At 37.4% G+C, this 23,208-nt stretch overlaps 1 protein-coding gene across 15 annotated transcripts in view; it reads right to left on the bottom strand.

The window, feature by feature from the left end:
• Positions 1–13,120: 13,120 nt before the first annotated feature.
• LOC131151654 (uncharacterized) overlaps positions 13,121–23,208 on the bottom strand; it is a 64,565-nt gene continuing 54,477 nt past the window's right edge. For 2 of the 15 annotated variants that reach the window (XM_058102940.1, XM_058102947.1), the window contains 2 exons: positions 15,262–15,371; positions 13,625–14,158 (listed from right to left, as the gene is read on the bottom strand). In XM_058102940.1, coding sequence (XP_057958923.1) covers positions 14,119–14,158; positions 15,262–15,371 — 150 coding nt within the window. In that variant the 3' untranslated portion in view covers positions 13,625–14,118. Of the gene's footprint in view, positions 13,501–13,624; positions 14,695–15,261; positions 15,372–23,208 lie in introns of those variants that run through there. The other 13 variants (XR_009135744.1, XR_009135739.1, XR_009135743.1 and 10 more) reach the window with 13 other exon arrangements.

The following is a 23,208-nucleotide window of genomic DNA, read 5'->3' as shown; positions in this document are numbered from 1 at the left end:
GTCTCCCACAGCGATAGCAAACATCTCTCCCTACTCGGCACTCCCCCAAATGTTGTCTCCCACACGTCTGCCACATTGGGTAGGTCTGCATACCCTGATTCTCACGAGGTCCCATCATCTATCTCTGATATCCCCTATAACGGTCTCCTCTCTATGGATCCCAACTGGAACCTACTTGAAACCCTAAGGCGTGGGCCTCTTTCTCCGATTCTGAGCTGCGATGTCTTTTTGCATGCCACTCTCAATAATCGCAGCCCTATCTACGACCTTTGCAAATGTCTGAGTTTGGAAACCGATAACATGCTCAAACAAGTTCAGCCTTAAGCCTTCTTCAAACTTCCTTGCCTTTTTCTCTTCATCTGGTGCCAAATGTGGGGCAAACCGAGACAACTTAATGAATTGAGCTGCATACTAAGATACTATCATTTTCCCCTGAGCTAAGTGCATAAACTCTGCTGCCTTTGCGCTTTGAATGATAGCAGGGAAATATCGCTCGAAGAACAGCTCCTTGAATCGAGTGCATGTCACCGACACTGGATCCGGTCTCTACTCCTTAATCAGTTGCGCTGATCTCCATCAGCGCTTTACCTCTCTTATCAATTTAAAGGTCGCAAATACCACCTTCTGCTCATCCGTACATGGAAGTACTGCCAATGTCTCCTCAATTTCTTGGACCTAATTTTTAGCCATAATCAGGTTGGCTCCTCCAGCCAAAGATGGGGACTTCATCCGCGTATACTGCTCAATCATGCAGCTACGCTCCCTTGAGTTCTTGGCCTTTTCCGTCATTACCTGCTGGGTAACACTACCCAATACTGCATCAGTATCTGCACCTCCTATACTGGAAGGTCCTGCTCCATCTCCCTCAGTGTTCGTACCACTGCTTCCCTAGTCCATCCTGAAAAAAACAAAAGAACACACTTTAAAGACCCTATCTCCCGTGCAAACCTATTCTATTTCATTCAACTGAAATCTCATATTCACACTTAAGTATTCACCTGTTCTAAATTCAAAATCAAATCCTATAATCCTGACACACGACCCAATAATAGTTTACTATGGCTTTCCTGAAATCGTCACCCCAAGAAAGACAGAGAAACCACCCCATAAATCCTGTACCCAGACTACATAATTGGAACGACCTACTTATTTTCCATATATATATTTTTTATATCATAGTATAATAAAACCAATATCACACAATCAGCAGATCATAATCAACCTGAACCCGTGGGTACTAGGGATACACTAAAAGTACAGTACGGAAGCCTAAGCAGTAGGAAACATAAAATTATATACATTCCATCATACTATTTAACACAATATCAGAGTTACTATAACCATCATATACATCTCAATACTCAAAAACCAGTCTTAGGGTCATCGCCCAAATTCCATCTGACCCTATCAAAACACTTACCCTTTAGAAAGGGTAGATCAGTTGTATCTATCTCAACGGCGCTTTATTCGCTCTCCTATCAGGGCTCCTGAAATGTTCACATAACTTTGGGGTGAGACACCTCTCAGTAAGGGAAATAAATTAATACTCGTGTGTGGCAACATAAGTTTTTCTGTGATATACATATAATCAAATACATAAGCATAACCAGTAAAACTGTATGAATCACTTATGGGAAAAACAGGTATAATCATAGCATATAGTGAAATTGTGATACATGGATATTTCATACTATTAATTTCCAAATCAATATCATCACATCATTTCATATATATATATATATATATATACATCATGAAAATCATCGGACCATATGCCAGCATTTCATATTTTACCATAGCTCAGTCCATACGCCGGCAAAATATATCCGTAGCTCAACTCGTACGCCGGTAAAACATATCCATAACTCGGCCTGTATGCAAGCAAATCATATCCATAGCTCGGCCTATACGCCGGCAAATCATATCCATAGCTCGGCCCGTACGCTAGCAAATCATACACATAGCTCGCCCTGTATGCCGGCAAAACATATAAAACCCTTGGCCCATATGTCGGTTTTCCATTATAAAAATCCATAATATTATCATGTTCCTAGAAAACGGTAATTTTATCATAAAGTCTACTCATGCCACACAAAAATAGGTATTATATATATATATCCAGAACATATCATCATTTTCAGCAGTATTTCCCAACATAATATTCATATATATATATATATATATATTTATATACATATATTTTCCTGAAATCAAATGCTATACAATTCTACTTATAATTTTCATAAAACAACTAGTTTAGTTTATCCCCTTACCTGATTCCTGAGAAGCCCCTAAAATAAATAGTCCAACACCCTGCACCCGCAGGGTTTCCTGTTCAACATCCTGAAAATAATATTTTTTAGAACTAAATTTTAGTATTTCTATGCGTACTACACTTTCTACAACTGCCAAGAAGTCAAATAGTGAGTAGAAAGCCTTACCTGAATCTGGGATGGATTCTGAACCAGCCTCATCAATGATCCACTCTAGTAGATATGCAGAGAACTTTCCCAGGAGTGTCGTGGTGGCTTTGGATCGTCGATCCGGCGGTGAACGGACCCAGAAACTAAGAGAGAAGAGAGAGAAACCGAAATAAATAACACCTACTAATTAAACTATTACATGTACCTGCAAAAGAAATATTAGAATACCTAATTAAATTAATTAGAATACCATGGTTGTCCTGGGAGATTACATAAATAAAATTCTCCCAAACCTGAAATATCACCTTCTAATTAAACTATTACATGTACCTGCAAAAGAAATATTACCTAATTATTTACATTTTACTTGTCAAATCTTTTATAATAACTGCAGATATTTCTGTTTCATCTCCTCCTCGGACTCCCAAGAAGCTTCTTCCATTGCATGATTCCTCCACAAAACTTTTACCAAAGGAATCTTCTTGTTACGTAACTCCTGCACTTTCTTATCTAGAATTTGTACTGGCACCTCCTCATACACAAGTGAATCACTAAGCTTTAATTCACCATAACTGATAATATGAGAAGGGTTTGGGACGTATTTCCTCAACATGGAAACGTGGAATACGTCGCGCATCTTGGATAATGTAGGTGGCAAAGCTAACCTGTAGGCAACCGATCCCACTTTCTTTAGAATCTCAAACGGACTGATAAACTTAGGGCTAAGTTTACCCTTCCTTCTAAACCTCATAACCCCTTTTAACGAAACTATCTTCAAAAATATATGGTCACCAGCATCAAATTCCAAATTCCTGCGGCGATTATCGGCATAACTCTTTTGTTGGCTCTAAGCTGCAATAATTCTATCCCCGATGAGCCGAATCTTATCGTACGCCTGCTGCACAAGCTCTGGTCCCACTACTTGCCGCTCACCCACTTTATCCCAAAATAAAGGAGAAGGACATCTCCTACCATATAGAGCCTCAAACGGTGCCGTGCCAATGCTGGTTTGATAACTGTTATTATGTGCAAATTCTACCAGCAGCATGAACTGAGTCCAACTACCCCCAAAATCTAATACGCACGCTCGAAGCATATCTTCCAATATCATGTCAAATATTTTGTAAATGGCTGAATAAATTGACCTTGAGTTCTGTATATTATATATAGACTTTACAAGAATGCTATACATGGAAAGTAAATAAGGTCTAACATGATTCTAGCTTTATACAAGTAAACTATAATTTGTCAAGTCCTATACATGTAAAATAAATATATGCAACAGTACAAAATAATGAATTGAAATATAAGGAAATAAATATGGGCTGAAGCAAGGAAAGAAATCTTTTGCTTTGCTGTTTCAGTGACAACATCATCTTTTTAATAAAACATGGTGCCATAGTCCCATATTGGATGTGTACTAGGGAGATCTTAGGCCTATAAGTTTGGCTTGGGTTCTAACTACGTGAGGCGCCTTTTATAGGACAAATCTGTGAGACCAGTGGGCCAAAGTGTACAATACCTCACGGAGCTAGGTCTGGGACTGCTACATTTGGTATTAGAGCCACCTCTTAGGGTACTATCATGTGGGTGGATCTTACATAGAGGTATAAGTCTACTCTGATGAGGACGTCAGAGATCGGATGGGACATCCTGTTATGGTCTCACATCGGATGTGTACAAGCAATATTTTAAGCTTATAAGGTTGGTTTGAGTTTCAACTATGTGAGGCGTCTTTTATAGGACAAACCCGGGACGCTAGTGTGCCAAGCAGACAATACCCCACTGGAGTTGGGCCCAGGACCGTTACTTATGACTTTTACAATTTAAGCCTTGAGGTAAGGAATGAATTGAAAAATGATTATGATAAAATATCTATCTACTCAAATTTCACTCCATTAGATTCGAAATTACAAAATATCTAGTATTAAGAACACAATTCTAATATACATAGCACTAACAGAGAGTGCTTTATATTACAGTTGTGGCTTTATCATTGTTGTTATATGACTTTCAATATTGAAGGCAAAAACGCACATACTCATATTATTTAATTTGTATTTTTTTGGATCCAACATTGTTCATATTTTGTTGAAAGTTTTGCTTTTAATTCTATTAATCAAAAGCAGCAACCAAATTATATAGTGAATTTACTTGAATTTTTTTCTTCTTTTGTCTATCAGGTATAATTGAGTTTTGATTGTATACATGCAAGATGGCTCTATAGTCATCCATTTGCACGAGGCTCTTTAGGCTGAAGATATGATGAAGATTTGTGCGCATATATATATATATATATATATATATATATATTTGGGCCCAAATCATATTTTGACATTTTTATGTTTTTGGAGATTACGTATAAACAGATTTGAGTTGTTAATATTAGTTGGGATTGAGTTATGAATTTGTACATTTTTTGGGCTTTGGATCGCAAGGAAACAGATGTGATGTGCAACATTTTGATGATTTTATTGATTTTGTGCATGTTTTTTTATTCGGATTATCCACAGACAGACACACACACACATTTTTACAGGCCACTAGTGAATCGAATTGCTGGGTGGTTTAAGGGGTGGCCTTGCAACACCCTTACTTATGCTGGCAGATTTGAAATAATCAATTCGATTGTCCAAGGCTTTGAATGTTTTTGGCTTGCTATTTTCCCTATTCCACTGAATGTCCTAGACCATATAATTAAACTTTGTAGAGTATTTTTGTGGGGTGGTAGGAGGAAGCCTTTGGTTGCCTGGAGTGAAGTCTGTAAACCAAAAGATGAAGGAGGTTTAGGAGTTTTTGACCTCAAGTCTTGGAACAGAGCACTTTTGACAAAAGCATTATGGAATATACAAGCTAAGAAGGATAGTCTTTGGACAAAATGGATTCACCAATGTTACTTGAAGGATACTGGAATTTGGTATGCTGAAACCAAAAAAGAAGACTCTCCCCTCTTCAAAAGATTAGTTGAAATTAAAGATCAACTTGTCCAAAGAGCTGGAAGTGTGGCTGTAGCTATTGAAAAGATGCAAAAAATGGGGAATTAACGAGTTTTGGAGGGAGACGAGCCATAAAATGCCTTGGATAAAATCTGTATGGCTGAATGGAATTACCCCGAAGTACGCTTTCTGTTTGTGGCTGGGTTGGAAAGGAAGACTTCCAACATGTGACAAGGTGTATGGTGATGGGATTGACTCAAGATGCACATTCTGTAATAGGGACATGGAGACATTGGATCATATCTTCTTTGGCTGTAAATACTCGGCGGAAGTTTGGGATAATATAAGGAATTGGCTTGGAATTAAAAGGGCTATGACAATAATCAAGGTAGCGGTTAAATGGCCACATAAAGAAGCAAAAGGATTTGGAATGCACTCTGGTGGAAAGAAAATTGGATTGACCACTACTGTTTATCTCATTTGGCATTCTAGAAATAGGAAAAGATTTGAAAATCATATAATCCCTCCTATAGATCTATGTAAATTCATACAAAGACATATCTATAGGGTGATGTTTGATAAATTTGATATGTTCTTAACTTGAATTTTGTAATGCTTGGCTTATTGACTATTTGAGTCAATGAGGGTGGCTTTTTGGATTTGGCCCCAGGTATGCCTGGTTTTTGATGTATTTCCTTTGGTATCCTGGGTATGCCCAATGTTGCTGTATATATTCAGTTGATCAATATATTTACCCAATTGATCCAACAAAAAAAAAAGCACGAGGTTCCTAGTCCAATATAGGATTTACTAGCAAGTTTTATGGTTTTTACTAGCTGTTATGCAACCACGACTAAAGGTAGATTTGCTATTATGGTTTTTGAAATTGCAGGTATATTGGGGATGTGACTTATTTTCAGAGTGGGTCACATATACCGGAGATAGTTACATGACGTGAGGGACAAAGGGACAGAAGCAAGGTGTTTTATTCTACCCCAAACCGTTGACGATTTTCGTTGGCGCAGATTACGTATTTGAATTCGGGGGCTTGTAGATTGGGCTTATCTGGAAGATTTTCCACCAGGGGATAGCAATAGATGTAGTTTAGGTTTATTAGAACTCTTCTATAGACATTAGATGGTTATATAAATAATATTTGTAACCCAAAAGTGTGAGCTTTGACATTGATCATAGTGAAAACTCAAGTGTTGCTCCCGTGGACATAGGCTATTGCTGAACCACGTAAATCTTGTGTATTCTAGTTGTGTTTTTGATTCTTCTTATTATTGTTTGCTTGCTTATTCAGTATATTTCACAATCGAGTGATTGCATTAGTGGAAGTTGATTGTTTCGTGTGTGATTGTGTGCTTTTGCTATGTGTGTTCAAGTTGAACGAACGTCAACAAGTTGTATCAGAGCCATTGGTTCAACAATGGCTGGAGTCTCTTCGATTAAGTTTGATGTGAACAAGTTTGATGAAACTGTAATTTCGGGCGTTGGCAACAAAGGGTGAAGAACTTGCTAGTGCAGCAAGGGATGGTGAAGGCATTTTATGGAAAAAGCGGGACGACATGAATGATGCAAGTTGGAAGGAGCTTGAAGCAAAGGCGGTTTCCACAATTAGGTTATGTCTGGTCGATGACGCGTTATATAACGTCATGGATGAGGACTCGTCAATGACGGTTTCGTTGAAGCTGGAGCGTCGATACATGTTCAAGTCAATTTCGAACAAGCTGTATCTTAAGTAAAAACTTTATTGACTTAAGATGACAAAAACTTCGAACTTGACTCAACACATCAACATATTTAATCAAATCATTAGTGATTTGGGGCGAGTTGATGTGAAGTTTGAGGAGGAGGACAAAGCGTTGATGCTGCTAAATTCCATTCCTATGTCGCCCACATATGAGAATTTGGTTAGGACACTGACTTGGGGGAAAGAAACCTTAGAGTTAGAGGACATCACAAGTGCATTGCTAGGGTTCCACCAAAGGAAGAAGGCCAGTAATGAGGGTTCACATGGTCAAGGGCTCTTGGCAAAGGGTAATCAACATCGTGGGAGAGACAAGTCTTGAAGTGGATCGAGTGGTGATAAAACTCAGTGCAAGAGAAAGAAGGATGTTTGCTGTTTTAAGTGCGAGAAAGTGGGGTACATAAAATCGAAATGTCAGGAGTGGGAGAAGGGAAAGGCAAAAGCTTAAGAGGGTTTGTCAAAATCTGCAAATATAGTGGAATGAAGGGACTTAGGGAGCAGTGATAGTGAGATACTTTCTGTTTCATCAGGTTCAAAACGCCTGACGGGTTCTTGGATCCTAGACACGGGGTGTTCTTTTCACATGACGCCCAACAAAGTCTGGTTCACCACTTACAGATTGGTGAGTCTTGGTTTCGTTCTGATGGGAAATGGTGTTGTTTTCAAAGTTATCAGAATGAGGGATATCATGATCAAGATGTATGACGGTGTGGCAAGGACGTTATATGGGGTAAGGCATGTACCCGATCTATGGAATAATGTGATATTATTGGGTGCTTTGGATTGTGAAGGGTATAATTACAAGTCCACAGGCGGGACGATGATGGTGTGTGATGGTGTATTGATGGTGATAAGGGACAACGGATAGTAGGGAATCTCTATGCACTACAGGGTAACACAGTTGTAGGTGGAGCTGCAATTAAGAGTTCTGAGTTAGGAAATACCGTTTTGTGTAATGTAACAACACATAAAACGGTGGCTATTCTTAACTACATTGGTACGGATGTTTGGGGATCAGCGAGGGTAGCATCACGGATTGGACATAGGTATTTCGTGAGGTTCTCATGAAAAGTCTAGGGGTATCTCATGCGGCAAAAGTTGGAGTTGTTTGTTAGGTGTAACTTGTGGTTGAGATGGAGTACCAGACCAGGAGAGAGTTCCTCAGGTCATATATTGTTGCCGAGTACGCTGGTATTCAAGGAGTTTTGTGAGTAAGGCATGGTGTATACAGGGTTTGCAAGGGACTTCTTGGTGAAGTTCACGAGTATGACATGTTTCTCAGTTAATCGATCGCTAAAGGAATCACTAGATGGAAGAGTTGAAGGAGAGGTTTGGACTGGTTATGTGGTAGACTTTGGAGGTCCAGCTATGCACGTTTCTAGTGAGATTATATCTAGGCTTGGTGTTATGTCTGGACAGTACATCTTTCTCGTATATAAGAAAGATGTGTTCAAGTTGGGTGATCCAATGACAAACATGGTGGCGATTGGTGGAAACATGATTTTAGGTGTTAAAACTATAGGACAACGTATTTAGGTAGATGAAGAGAAATGGGTGCCAGAAAGCTGCAGTAGCAGCAATGAGCATGTTGTGCAGGTGGAGTTAGACTTAGGGCAGGAGTACATGGAGTTCTAACTCAAGAGACTTGTAGTATCACAGGATAAATTGGAACATAAAGGAGATTGTAATGCAGGTGGAGTTTCAGACTTAAGGTAGAGATGATGTTGGTCATAATGCAGGGAGTTCGAGTTCGGGAGACCAGCAGGTTCACAATGGGCTAAAAGACACTATCAGGCCACCACTCAGGTGTGATATGATGTCTTATGCAACCATTATTACCAAGAAGGATCCTACTACCCTTTAGGAGGTAGTGCACGATCAAGAGAAGGGTAGGTGGACAGGTGTCATGGTGGAGGAGATGAATGTATTATATAAGAATCAGACTAGGGGGGTTACTGGAGCTCCCAGAGGGGGAGAGGGAGATAAGATGCAAGTGGGTAATAATTTTGTGGTTTTATGTAAGTGGCATGCCGATTGCTGGAAAGGTTCTGACTAAGGTAAATCAGTCCGAGACTTTCTTAAGAATGGAAGTTGACATGAAGGTTTTGAGTGCTGCCAAAAGTGTTCTTCAGTAGGAGATTTGCAAGGTTAAAGTTACAATAAGATTGAGATTATCTTATGGTGACTTTGTAGCTGCGGGGAGATTTGTGTTATCTCAGGGCGGCTCTGTGGACAAAACTACATGGAGATTGTGGTTATCTCAAGGTGGTTTTGGGGATCAGGTGTTGGTGAGGTTTAGCATGGTTAGTGTTAAATTGATTACCGGTACACTGTTGGCGAATCTAAGTAAATAGTCTACCGCTCAGTACTCAGGGACGGACAGTGATGTTCGGGTTATGTCAAAGGGTTCTTACGCCAGTACAATTGGGTACTTTGGCGGGCAATAAAGGGTTTCGTCAGTTGTGAGGTTCGTAAAGGGAGACTACACATGAGGGTTTGGATGGCAGGAGGCTTGCAACAGGGTACGTTGTGGGAAGGCCTAATTGTTGGAAGTCCAGGATACAATCTCAGGGTGCGTTGGCTACAATTGGATTGGAGTTCTTGGCAGTGAGTAAGGCTGCCAAGGTAGTATTGTGGTTCGGAGGATCGTTCAAGGAGCTGGATATTCAGTTAGGTGGAATTCTTGTTACCACGATCAAGTTCAAGAGTGGCTTGGACTTGGTTTACGTCTTCAAATGTTAAAGGGGAGGCAGGACCCAATCTACAGGCCCAAGTGGAGCAACGATTATGCTTTCAGATTTACAAGGTGGTAAATATTCGTCAAGGTGGAGATTATTGTGGATGTGGCTCATATTTAGAGTGAAACACATGTACTGGAGAAAGTTACGTGACGCGAGGGACAAAGGGACAGAAGCAAGGTGTTTTATTCTACCCCAAACAGTCGATGGTTTCCGTTAGCACAGATGACGTAATTTGAATTCAGAGGCTTGTAGATTGGGCTTATCTAGAGGATTTTCCTATAGGGGATAGTTATAGATGTAGTTTAGGTTTACTAGAACTCTTCTATAGGCATTAGATGGTTATATAAACAATATTTGTGACCCAAAAGTGTGAGCTTTGACATTTATCATAGTGAAAACTCAAGTGTTGTTCCCATGGACATAGGCTATTGCTAAATCACGTAAATCTTGTGTATTCTAGTAGTGTTTTTGATTCTTCTTATTATTGTTTGCTTGTTTATTCAGTATATTTCATCATTGAGTGATTACATTAGTAATTGTTGATTGTTTCGTGTGTGATTGTGTGCTTCTACTGCACGTGTTCAAGTTGAATGAATGTCAACAAGGTACAAGTATTTAGTGGTGGTAGGCTAGTGATTGCTATACCTTTACCAACAATTATCGTAACCATTAGTATAGTCTATACCTATGGTTTGATTTGAGTTCCCTATACCATCAATTATGACCATTGGTAAATCCCTTATTTTTTGCAGTGAAAGGAATGACAAAGTTAATACATCAACTTACATTTGTAATTGCTTAAACCACTTTTGATAACACATGTTTTTAAATATATATGTTTAAAATTTTAAAAATTTTAGATTACATTACATTCACCATAGCATGTAATCATTTTGCCCAAATTGCTTTGCACCTAAAAGCGGGAGTCTAAAATTCCTAGTTCTCTTAGTTTTTTTTTTTGGATGTTTTAGCTATTTTTTTGCCAATTTTAATTGCATTGGGTGACCTAGTATAGTCTAAAATGGTAAGGAGGGGCTCAATAGTGATTTTGACCTTGTATATAAAAATTGAGGTACAATCCCTATCATCTTGAGATTTTTTGCAGTCTTTTTGTAAATTCTGATTACATTGAGTGATTTGGAAGAGTCTGAAATGGTAAGGAGGGGTTTGATGGTGATTTGACCTAATGAATGGGAATTGAGACAAAATCCCTCTCATCCCAAGCTTTTTGATTATCTTTTTGCCAATTCTTGCTAGATTAAGTGATTGGGGCAATCCAAAATGGTATGGGGGAGTTTGACAATAATTTTGACATTGTGCATGAAAATCAAGGTGAAATTCCTATCATTTCTTACAACTATATTGTTTGTCAATTTTAAATGCACCGGGTGATATGAGATAATTTAAAATGTTAAGGGTATGATAGTGATTTTAATCTCGTGTACGAAAATTGAGAAAATCCCTATCATCCAAGGCTTTTTGACTCTTTTTTTGTCAGGTCTAATTGCACTGGGTGATATAGGATAATTTGAAATGGTGAGGAGGAGTTTGACATTGATTTTGACCTCATGCATGAAAATCAAGGTAAAACCCTTATTATTTTTGACTTTTTAGATTTGTTTTTTAGCCAAATCTTGTCACATTGGGTGATTTGAGGTAGTTCGAAATGGCAAAGAGGGGCTTGACAGAGATTTTAGCCGTTTGCATAAAAATCGAGGCAAAATCTATCTTTTCTGTATTTTTTTTTTTGTTATTTATACACTTCAAAAATTTTTGACAATTTTTGGTAGGCCCCACTTACCATTATCTTTATTTTAATAAAATATTTTTTTCAAATAAGAATAATATAATAATATAATATTATTTATTTAAATAAAATAAATATATTAAATATTCAAAAAAAATTAAAAATTAAAAATTTTAAAAAATAGGCTATCACATGTATGCTCATTGGGCATGTTTGAAATGACGCTGTTTTGATTTTTAAATTAAAAATATAAAAAAATATATTTAAGAAGACAAAGGTGTGGATGCATGTGCCCGTGCATGGGGACCATGTTCTTGCCCTTTAGTGGAAGGGCGATACTTTCACTTTTTTTTTTTTTTTTTTTTTTTTTTTTTATAAAAAAAAACATACTTAAATGACAGGTGTTTTCGCTCTGTCTTCTTTCTCAAGAATCCAGCAGATCTCTGGTGTTGGAGACCACCACTAACGTCAATGAGACTTCTTTTCTCTCCCTTTATTCTTGTCAGGTTAACAATCTTTGGAATCTATAAACTTTAAAATAAATAGAAATAAGATGGAATATATGAAACGTAATTTCAACAATGACAAGAGAAATATTGGAGATAAAATTAAACTTGATAATGAAGAAATAAATAACACTTGTAAATTTTGATACGTTGAATCTATTGTGCAAGATAGAGAAGAAATTGAAGACAATATAATTCATAAAGTTAAAGCAGGTTGGGTAAAATAGAGAAGTGTTTCAAATGTACTTTGTGATCTAAGAATACCCTTAAAATTAAAAGGGAAGTTTTATAAAATGACTATAATGTTATATGAATCAAAATATTGGGCCATGAAGAAACAAAATATCCTAAAAGTAAAAGTTGCCGAGATGAGAATGCTTAAATGGATGAGTGGTGTAACACTGAAAGTTAAATTAAAGAATGAACATATTCGTGGTAGGTAAGGTATAACTTCTATAGAAGATAAGGAAGGAATGACTAAGATGGTATGGATACTTGTAATGCAGCCCACATAATGAACTAGTGAGGAAGAATGAGTTAATTATTGTGGGAGGTAATAGAAATGATAGGAATAGACCTAAAATAACTTGAAAGAAAATAGTGAGTAATAATTTAATAGCCCTGAATTTGCCAAAAAAAATAATACATGATCACATAAATTGGAGGAAAAGGAATCACATAACCAACCCCATCTAGTGAAACTTAAAGCTTAAATTTTTTTTTTGTTGTGTTTATTTCAAGAATAATGAGAAAAAAAATAGATTTAAGTATTTCCTCTTTTAAATAATAAGTTTAGGTATTTTAGAAACAATGAGAAAAAATAGATTGAGAAGTATTTTCTCCTTTTTGAATTAATAAGAGGTAATAAAATTATTTGACTAAAATTTTCTCTTCCATCCATCACAAATACGAAGTTATGGAGGTTCATGGTCATGGGTTTACATTTTTATTATTAGCAAAGATTAAAAATTCAAAATAAAGAATCAGTCTCCACAACTATAAAAATACTGTATTGAGAGCTCTGTGCACTGCACATAACCATTTTATTATTACTGTTGTTTTTATTATTTACAAAGAAAAGGTAATATTCCTTTCGTGCAGTGTGCAGTTTGCGTACGCACCACAAACATGTTGAGAAGGACAAGGTGAGTCGTCGAAATTACAAACTCAGATATGTATAAAGCTGGTATTGTTAAAGTTCTCCACCAAATAAAAAACCAATAGTTAATTTCATATCGAATGTGCTACATACTAAAACGAAGAGTTGATATTGCTTATTTTTGTTTTTTAATGAGAACTTAAAAGGATGTGTACAACACTTTGTCTAAGTGAGATGCGATGGAATGTCATGATGACAAGTTTGTTTCTGCTTCTTGCCAAGGTTCATGTGTCACCTGCCATGGACTACAAGCATAAGTCACGAGTCCCAAAATGGGGAGGCAATGTCTCAACTAACATAGTAGCAAACAATCATGAGCGCACATAAAAAATACAAATTATAAAACACAGTAAGCACCATGATATAATGAAATATGAATTAGACATGATAGAAGAAATACACGCATGTATGATAAAGGATCATAGGTGGAACGGGGCAACAATAAATCCACGTGTTTGAGAAATCATATTACAATGTAAAATTTGAGCTAGCACACAGAATTTGACTCTCTCCTTGAGCAGCTAATTCAGATGGTTACTTCATATAAACCTCCTCTTTAAGATCACCATTCAAAAAGACATTCTTCACATCTAATTGATGCAAAAACCAATGACAAATAGTAGCCAAGGAAATAAACAAATGTACATATATAAGTTTGGTAATTGAGAAAAAAAAATTGGAATAATCCAAGTAGTACACCTGAGTATACCCCTTAGCACTGCCTTCAGATGAGTCAGAGGACCATCAGGATTGACTTTCACAATGTTTACCCAACGACAACCAATCATAGACTTGTCAGAAAGAAGAGATACCAAGGTCCCAATTATCATTGTCTTGTAAAACATTCATCTCTTCAATCATAACATTCCTCCACCCAGAGTGGGCTAAGGCTTCTGAAACAAATTTAGAAAGGGTAGCAGATAATAGAATAGTAACAAAACAATAATAGGAGGGTGATGTGAAGTCATAGAAAACATAGTTGGAGATGGGATGTCTCATACATGTGCATTTACCTTTGTGGACAGCAATGAGGAAACCAAAAAAACTTTGCTTCTCTAGATATTCATAATTATCAATCAGCATATCATCAAATATAGTTCTCACGCTGCATTCGTGAGCATTGATTTCAGTCTTGAATTTAGATTGGGATGGATTTGGATAAATTACAATACAATTTTATATTGCATCTCATCCAAATCCAAATCTAAAACCTCTCCAAGCGTAGGGTCAGAATTTCTAAGAATATGCTTCAAATGTTCCAGTATATGTATCCACTGAAAAGTAAAGAAGATAAATCTTTGTCTCACCGCCCATAACAAAAAATAATAGAAGGAAGCTGGAAAGAGAGGCAAATATCTAAGACAGATAATATTCCAGCAAATGCCGCACCTAGAGAACCCCTCCCACCTGGTCCAGATTCTTCCTGCTCCTGGTTCAAAGGAATCAAAATTATGGGCAGGAGGAATATGCAAACAGTATGCTCTCAAATTTGGAATTGTGTGAAATTTGATAAAATTTAATGCAACTACACAATCCCAACCTAGAACTCAAGCTTCGTGCTCTCAAATAAATCATTTTGGATTTTTTTGTTTTTTGTTTTTGTTTTCTCTAATCTACCATTACAACCCATGAATCACTGCATTTTTAAAAATTTTTATTTTTTGTTATCTCAACTTTCAAGCTACCCATGTTCATCTTGAAGTTTCACAACATTTAATGTGCATTTTTCTTCTTTTTTGGGGAAAAGTAAATGAAACACCTAAAACAACCCTAAGTAGACAAAAAATCCTAGAATCTCCAAATTTCCAAGCAAAAAATCCCTAATTGCTAAATCTTAAGTAGAATATGGTTGCCTGGAATCATCCATCAAACTCACTCAGTTTCATGAAAGTTGACCCTGAGTTTTGTAAGAGATTAGAAAGCTACAATTAAGGCCTAACTGCAGATCCTTGAACAGCCTCAGGTGGAAGTAGAAAAGCCACATAACGCAACTTACAAAGATGGTATGCCATCCAACAATGGTCCAGACACCACGAGGTGTCCTGGAAGGCGCTGCTTTATCTCCTTAAAAGCACACAAAGTTTCTGGATCAAACCCCCCGGCAAACTGCAGACAACACATTGCAGGGAACCAAATTAGAATTTAAGAAAAAGCATAAGCAGAATTTATCAGTAAGTGAATGACAAGCCTCAATAAGTAGATGTTGCTGGAAGCTATTAATGGTTGTCAGATCATTATACTTGAAATCATCGAACATTTAAACCAAAAACAAGATTAGACTATACTAATTTCATTCTTTGCCTTCATGTAAACTGTTGAGATTTTGATTAATGAATGACCTAACTCAAAGATAGGTCTCTCCCTCTATTTATAGTATAAATCAAATACATGCTAATGACCATAATATTTTTATGAAATCATCAAACATTTAAACCAAAAGAAAGATTAGAATATACTAATTTCATTCTTTGCCTTCATGTAAACTATTGAGATTTTGATTAATGAATGGCCTAACTCAAAAGATAGATCTCTCCATCTATTTATAATATAAATCAAATACATTCTAATGATCATAATAGTAATACCCTTACAAACTCGCACTAACAAACATAATAATAATACAAAAAAACTAGAATAATCATTAACACTCTCCCTTAAGCTGGAGCATAAATATCATATGCTCCTATCTTGTTACAAAGAAACTTAACACAAGCACTCCCAAAGCTTTGGTAACAAATTAGGAAGCAATATATCGGACTTCTCATAAGTGGTAGCAATGAGCGCACAAGTTTCTCCCAAACAAAATGACAATCAAGTTCAATGTGTTTCGTTCACTCATGGAAGGCTGGGTTGAAGGCAACATGAAGAGCAACTTGATTATCACACATCAACCCCAACATGTTCTTCAACCAAAGAAGTTCACTAGTAGTGTGAGCCATAGTTCTATACTCTGACTCAACACTGGACTTGGCCACCACAGTTTGCTTCGTACTCTTCCAAGAAACAAAATTACCACCAACCAAGATATAGCACCCAGTTGTTGATCTTCATTTTGGAAGGCAACCCGATCCAATCTGGATCTGTATATACTTGAATATAAGTATGACACTGATCTTGATATAAAATACCTCTCCCTGGTGCACCTTTAAGATATCTCAAGATGCCAATTACTACGTCGCTTTTAGAGGTTATATGTATCTTTTAGTACTATTATTATTATTGTCGAGTGTGTTAGTATGTTAATTAATGAGAGTTAGTGAGGGTACTATTGTCATTAGAATGTATTTAATTTGTATTATAAATTGAGGGAGAGACCTAGCTTCAAGTTAGGTCATTCATTTTAATCAAATCTTAACATGGTATCAAATCGTGATCGACCCTAAACCCTATTCCCCCTAGCCATTGCTGGAAAACACCATTCCTGTAGCTGTTCTTTCAAGATCCACCTCCATCACATATTATTTCATACATCCAACCATATACCCATAAACAGACCCACCCCCCCCCCCCCCCCAACCGACAACCCACCCCACAAAACCCCATCGCCAGAGGACACTCCACGCATCCTCATGCGTTGGCCAAATGTTGGCAGTGCTGGAACGTAGGCACGTGAGTGAAGTTCTGGCCACTTTTTTCTTCTTTTTTCCTTTGCCATGCTCTGATTCCTTCTTTAGGCTATATTATCAAGCTGTTAGACCAGCTTATTGCTAAAAAATTCAACCTTTTTCGACCATGCACTCGCAGTGTTCCGTTCATTTCTGTTCAGGGTTTGTGAAGATTTCTTTGTGAGTTTTTTGGAGCCGTGGCAGCGTTCGTATGTTCAGTTGAGAGGCTGTGGCAGTCCTATATCCGTCAATAAGTTGTTCACCTGGTCAGTGGTTGTGTTGGTGCTTCACATAGTTTGTGATTGTCCTAATTATTGATTGTTCTTCTTGTTTTTGGTGTGGTTGCTGATTTGTGAGTGCTGTGGCAGTGCTATATCCGTCAGTGAGTTATTCACCTCGTCTGTTGTGTCAATGCTTCAGATAGTTTGGGATTATCCCGATTAGTTTTGATTGTTCTTCTTGTTTTTGGTGTGATTGCTGATTTGCGAGTGTTGGGATGGAATCTATGAATCCCAAAAATTTGTTTCCTACATAGCTGCCACAAATAATGACTCAAAAATTGGATGGAAAGAACTATGTTCAATGGTCTAAAGCTGTTTGAATTTATTTAGGAGGATTAGAGAAATCTGACCACTTGCTCCAATATGATTCTTCCCATGAGAAGAGAAAAGACTTGTGGGTACAGGAAGATGCCATGATTGTTTCTCTTCTATGGAATTCAATGGAGCCACATATTGCACGGATGTGTATGCATCTAGATACGTGCAAGGAGATTTGGGATTATGTCAAACTTCTATACTCCAGTAACATTACAAGTATGTATGATTTATCCCAGGAATACTACCAGTTACAACAAGAAGATAGGACTATTGCAGATTATTTTGGAGAGATGAAACGTATTCATGAGGAACTTAACGTCGTGCAACCTATAACTGCTAACGTTCGTGAGATGCAGAAGCAAAGGGAGCAAATGATGGTTCTTCGTGTTCTAGCAGGCTTGAGACTTGAGTTTGAGGCAGTTTGGTTTTAGATACTTAGTAGTGCTGAGCTGCCATAATTTGCTGATGTTTATTCTCCTGTTCTTCGTGCTTCCTTTAGCACGCATTTTCCTACTCTTGCATCTGGCTTTGAAAGGACAGCCTTTGCTACATAGGGCGATTCTAGTTTTCTACCAAATAACCTCAAAAGTTATCATGGTGGTTCGAATGGCCGTAGTGGTAGAGACATACGAGGTAGAGGTGCTCCTAGCAAGTGCACTCATTGTGGACGGAATAATCATACCATTAAGTAGTGTTGGGATCTTCACGGCAAACCTTCACATGTTGCCAATGCAGCCACCACCGACTCCTCACCCTCGGGGTCGAGTTGGGGGGCAACATATTGTATCTATCTCAGAGGAAGAGTATTCCAAGTTCCAGCAGTATCGAGCGTCACAATAGGCTTCTGTTCATCTCTTGCCCAAATAGGTAATCACACAGTATGCCTGTCGTCTAGTACTTCTTATTCTAGTCCTTGGGTCACAGACTTTGTTGCCACTAATCATAAAACAGGCATACCTAGCTTTTTTTTTTTTCACTCTTCATTATCCTACAAATTTACCTTGTGTTACTATTGCTAATGGATCCACTACTACAGTCAAGGGAATTGGTACTGTAAATCCCACTTCTTCTACTTCTCTTCCTTCGGTTTTACATATTCCCAAATTTCCTTTCAACCTTATGTTCATTAGCAGAATTACTAAATCCATGAATTTTTCAAAGACATTAATCCTTAATTCTCTGGTTATTCACGATTGGAAGAAGAGGAAGACGATTGGCGGAGGGCGTGAAGCTAGTGGACTCTCACTTTGAGCTGCTATCTCCTTCTACCGCTTGCACTACTGTTGCCACATATTTTCAAATTCATTGTCGCTTGGATCATCCTTTAGTGGAAAAGTTAAAGAATCTTGTTCCTAGTTTGAGTTATGTTTCTAGCCTCACTTGTGAATCTTGTCAGTTAGGAAAATACCGTCGTGTTTCTTTCACTTCCCAAGTCAATAAATAGGTAGCAAGCCCTTTTATGTTAGTTCATTTAGATATCTGGGGTCCTAGTAGGGTCTTGTCCAAGTTGGGTTTCTGATACTTTGTAACTTTTGACTCGGTTATATTTAATAAACAGTTGTTCTAAGTTAATTCATGCATTTTGTGCCTTTTGTTATGAAATAAAGACTCAATTTGGTTTGCCAGTAGAATGCTTTGAAGCAATATTGCTAAAGACCTTTTCAGTGCACAATTCACTACTTATATGACTTAGTTTGGTATTGTTCATCAATCATCTTGTGCCCACACTTCTCAATAAAATGGGGTTGCGGAGCAAAAAAAATAGACATCTTCTTGAAATCACTCGCACCTTACTTTATCAAATGCATGTATCTAAAGTGTTTTAGAGTGATGCTGCACTTATTGCTTGTTATCTGATCAACAAAATGCCATCCTCTGTTTTTAGTGGCAAAATTCCCAACTCCATTCTCTTTCCTAATTCACCTTTATTTTCGCTTCCTCTTTGTATATTTGGGTGTGTCATATGTTCATCAACCAACTCTTGAGGTGGATAAGTTGGATCCTCCTGCTATAAAATGCGTCTTTTTAGGCTACTCATATACTCAAAAGGGTTACCATTGTTACAATCTTGTGCTACATCGCTTCTTTCTTTCTGCCGATGTTACCTTCTTTGAGTCTACATCTTACTACACCCAGTCACTGAGCTTCTGAGCTCAATGAGTATTTTCCTTTGCTTAATCTTCCAGATTCTACGTTGCTGTCCTTGCCCAACCAACCATCTGAGTCTCCATGTAGTTTGAATCCTTTTCATTGTCTTGATCATCCTAATTTGCAGGTGTATTCACAATGGCGGCTCCAAGGAGGAGAGTCCCCTTTAGCTTCTACTACAACACCTTTGGTTTTCTTGTCTGATGGTCATACTTCCCATGATGTTGATCCTCCTATTGCTGTTTGGAAAGGTAAAAACACATGTACTCAACACCCCATTTCCAACTATGTTTCTTATGACTCCTTATCACCCTTTTATTATTGTTTTGTTATTGCTCTATCATCTACTACCCTTCCTAAATTTGTTTTGGAAGCCTTAGCCCATTCTAGGTGGAGGGATGCTATGGTTGAAGAGATGAACGCTTTACATGACAATGGTACTTAGGTCTTGGTATCTCTTCCTCTTGACAAGTCCATGGTTGGTTGTTGGTGGGTTTACATTGTAAAAGTCAACCCTGATGGTTCTATAGCTCGTCTAAAGGCCTGTCTTGTTGGTAAGGGATACATTCAAGTGTATGTTTTGGAATATTTTCAAACTTTTTCTCCGGTTGCCAAAATTACATCAGTACGTCTATTTATCTCCTTGGCTATTACTTGTCACTGGCCTCTGCATCAGCTAGATGTGAAAAATGCTTTCTTGCATGGTGACCTCGAGGAGGAGGTTTATATGAAGCAACCACCTCGGTTTGTTGCTCAGGGGGATTCAAGCTTAGTGTGTCAGTTCAAGAAGGCTTTATATGGTTCAAAACAATCTCCCAAAGTATGGTTTGGTCATTTCAGTGATGTAGTACTTGAATTTGGTCTTTGATAGTGTGTTGTGGATCATTCCATGTTTTATCATCGTACTTCGTCAAGTAGAATCCTTCTTGTTGTTTATGTGGATGATATTGTTATTATAGGTGATGATGATAAAGCCTATGAAGTTGAGGTGTGATAATCAAGCAATTCTTCATATTGCCACCAACCCGGTCTTACACGAGTGGTGAAGCACATAGGAGCTCATTACAACCGCTTATGTGAAGTCGGACAAACAACTTGTTGATTTGTTTACTAAAGTGTTGTGGGGTGCTCAGGTTAAATTTATTTGTAACAAGCTAGAAGCATATGACATTTATGGTCCAGCTTGAGGGGGAGAGTTTGAGGTTATATATGTCTTTTAGTATTATTTTTATGGATTGTGTTAGTATGTTAATTAGTGAGAGTTAGTAAGGGTATTATTGTCATTAGAATGTATTTAATTTGTATTATAAATTATTGAAAAGTTTCAAAAATTTATCCAGTCAACTCTCCTTGATTATAGGAGAAATTTCTGTAATTATGTAAATAATCTTAGGAGATATTCTAGGATATATTTTTAGGAGATATTCTAGGAGATTTGTTAGCAATTTTCATTCCTTCCTTTTTTCTATTCTTTCCTTTATTATTCTTTCCTTTAAGATTATCCTTGTAGTCTATAAGATAGTCAGATTGTACCTAATTTTATAATAAGAAGAAACACTATTTCAATTCTTCTCCACTTCTAGATAGTATCAGAGCCTGGTTTTCTTTTCCTTTCGGCAGTCATAGCCTCTAAAACCTAGGCCTCACTGCCTTAACTCTGTTCTGCCTCCATTATGTCTGAAATTTCTGAAACTTCCACCATGGCTAGACCTGAACCTGTGGTCAACACCAAAACTGAAACCAAGGTAGCCCATACTGAACCCCATTCAGTCCAAATCACAAATATCCGTATCAATGAAGCCAACTTCTTGAGATGGTCTCAATCAGTTCGAATGTATATCCGTGGGAGAGGTAAGATTGGGTACCTTACTGGTGAAACCAAGGCCCCTGACAGAGCAGACCCATCATATGCTATATGGGATGCTAAAAATTCCATGATTATGACTTGGCTTGTGAATGCAACAGATGAAGATATTAGTGCTAATTACATGTGTTATCTTACTGCAAAAGAACTCTAGGATAATGTTAGTCAAATGCATTCTAACCTTGGAAATTATTCCCAAATTTATGAATTGCAGCAAAAAATTGGCAAGACCCAACAAGGGGAGGATAGTGTGACAAAGTATTTCAATGTCCTTAAGGGACTGTGGCAGGTTTTGGATCTATTCAATGATTATGAATGGAAGAGCCTTGATGATTGCAACTACAACAAGAAGATGGTGGAAAATGCAAGAATTTTTAAATTCTCGGCTGGACTCTATGATGAGTTTGACGAGGTCAGGGGAAGGATTCTTGGTAGACAGCCTCTGCCTCCAATCGGAGAGGTATTTTCTGAAGTGAGACGTGAAGATTGTTGCTGGAATGCTATGCTAAAGAAAAAAGGGGCTGATGGAACAGTTGAGAACTCAACTGTGGTTGCTACTAATCCTACTGTTTTGGCTGCTACTAATGCCTCCGTACAATGGTCATATCCTAATCAAAAATCTTGAGTATGGTGTGACTATTGTAATAAGCCACGCCATACCTGAGAAACCTGTTGGAAACTACATGGAAAAGCAGCAAATTGGAAGAGTAGCAAACCTGGACGTGGAAACAACCAAGTGATTCCTAGAGCAAATGAAGCCCGGACCAATGTTCTAAGTTCAAAGCAGATGGATTAGCTTCTTCAATTGCTGAAATCCAATCTGATATCTGGTACATCTATTGATTCCTTGGCCCAAACAAGTAATATGTCGAGCGCCTATTCCAACTCTTTAGCCTTTGCACCATGGATTATTGATTTAGGTGCATCCGACCATATGACTAGTATATCTCAATTGTTTTAATCTTATTATCCTTGTCTGGGTAATAAAAAGGTTAGGATTGCAGATGGGAGTCTTTCATCCATTGTAGGAGCAAGTTCAATTAGATTTTTTGGGAAAATAGAATTAAAATTTGTCCTTCATGTTCCTAAACTTACTTGCAATCTTCTGTTTGTTAGTAGATTATCCCATGATTCTAACTGTCGTATCATATTCTTTGATTCTCATTATGAATTTCAGGACAAGAACTCGGGGGCGATGATTGGCAGTGCTAGGATGATCGATGGCCTTTATTATTTTGATGATACCCTATTCAGCAATAAACAAGCTCAAGGCTTGAGTGGTAGTATTAGTTCAATCCTTGTGCGTGATCAAATAATGCTTTGGCATCTTAGATTAGGGCATCCTAGTTTTTCTTATTTAAAATATTTGTTGACTAATCTGTTTAAAATTTGAATTGTACTTCTCTTCATTGTGACGTGCGCCATTTATCAAAAAATCATCGAGTTTCTTATATTTCAAAAAGTTACCGTGCATCAAAACCTTTTTATTTGATTCATAGTGATGTTTGGGGTCCCTCTAAGGTTACTACCTTATACGGAAAAAAATGGTTTGTGACTTTTATAGATGATCATACTCAGATTTGTTGGGTATATTTTATGAATGGAAAATCTGAAGTTGAAATATTATTCAAGAATTTTTATAGTATGATCGAAAACCAATTTCACACAAAAACAAGCATACTTTGTATGGATTATGGTACATAATATTTCAACCAAGTTTTGGGAAA

This window comes from Malania oleifera, chromosome 3 (genome assembly GCF_029873635.1).
Source record: "Malania oleifera isolate guangnan ecotype guangnan chromosome 3, ASM2987363v1, whole genome shotgun sequence".
NCBI classification, from domain to species: Eukaryota; Viridiplantae; Streptophyta; class Magnoliopsida; order Santalales; family Ximeniaceae; genus Malania; species Malania oleifera.
This window is presented reverse-complemented; position numbering and strand designations above follow the sequence as displayed.